General features: G+C 51.8%; 1 protein-coding gene across 1 annotated transcript in view; it reads left to right on the plus strand.

The window, feature by feature from the left end:
- The window catches only part of SDRG_17148 (hypothetical protein), a gene marked incomplete at both ends in the record, with an annotated part of 1,511 nt that extends 1,355 nt beyond the window's left edge, over window positions 1-156 (plus strand). The window contains one exon of the mRNA XM_008623383.1: window positions 145-156. Coding sequence (XP_008621605.1) covers window positions 145-156 — 12 coding nt within the window. The remainder of the gene's footprint in view (window positions 1-144) is intronic.
- Window positions 157-448: the final 292 nt, after the last annotated feature.

Below are 448 nucleotides of genomic sequence, written 5' to 3' on the forward strand. Positions count from 1 at the left end.
TTTGCGCTGGGTCCGCTGCTGAGCTGGCTGGGGGCGACGCCGGAACTGCCCATCCTTGTCGGTGGCGTCATGACCGTGCTGGCCTTTCTTGTCGCCTTTTTTAAATTTGACATTCGCATGCGATCGCTCTAAGCAATTGTGTAGGAAGACTACTAACTAGTGCAAAATACTATTGTTGATGTACTTTATTGTCCAATATCGTGAAGGGACAACGCAGTGACAGGGATGGCTCGGCGGTGACGTTGGCACCAAAACGCTGGATGACACATTCTGTTTGAAACCACTGGATGATACATTCTGTTTGAAACCACTGTACGCAGTAGCATTCTGTTTGTAAACAAGCGACATAAAGATGCGTGGCGTCGGACACACAGTGCAGACAAAAGAGCGCGCTGGGCCCGCGACGTCACTACTGCAGAGCGCAGCCACCATTGCGACGTCGCCTAGC

This window comes from Saprolegnia diclina (genome assembly GCF_000281045.1).
Source record: "Saprolegnia diclina VS20 unplaced genomic scaffold supercont1.203, whole genome shotgun sequence".
NCBI classification, from domain to species: Eukaryota; Oomycota; class Saprolegniomycetes; order Saprolegniales; family Saprolegniaceae; genus Saprolegnia; species Saprolegnia diclina.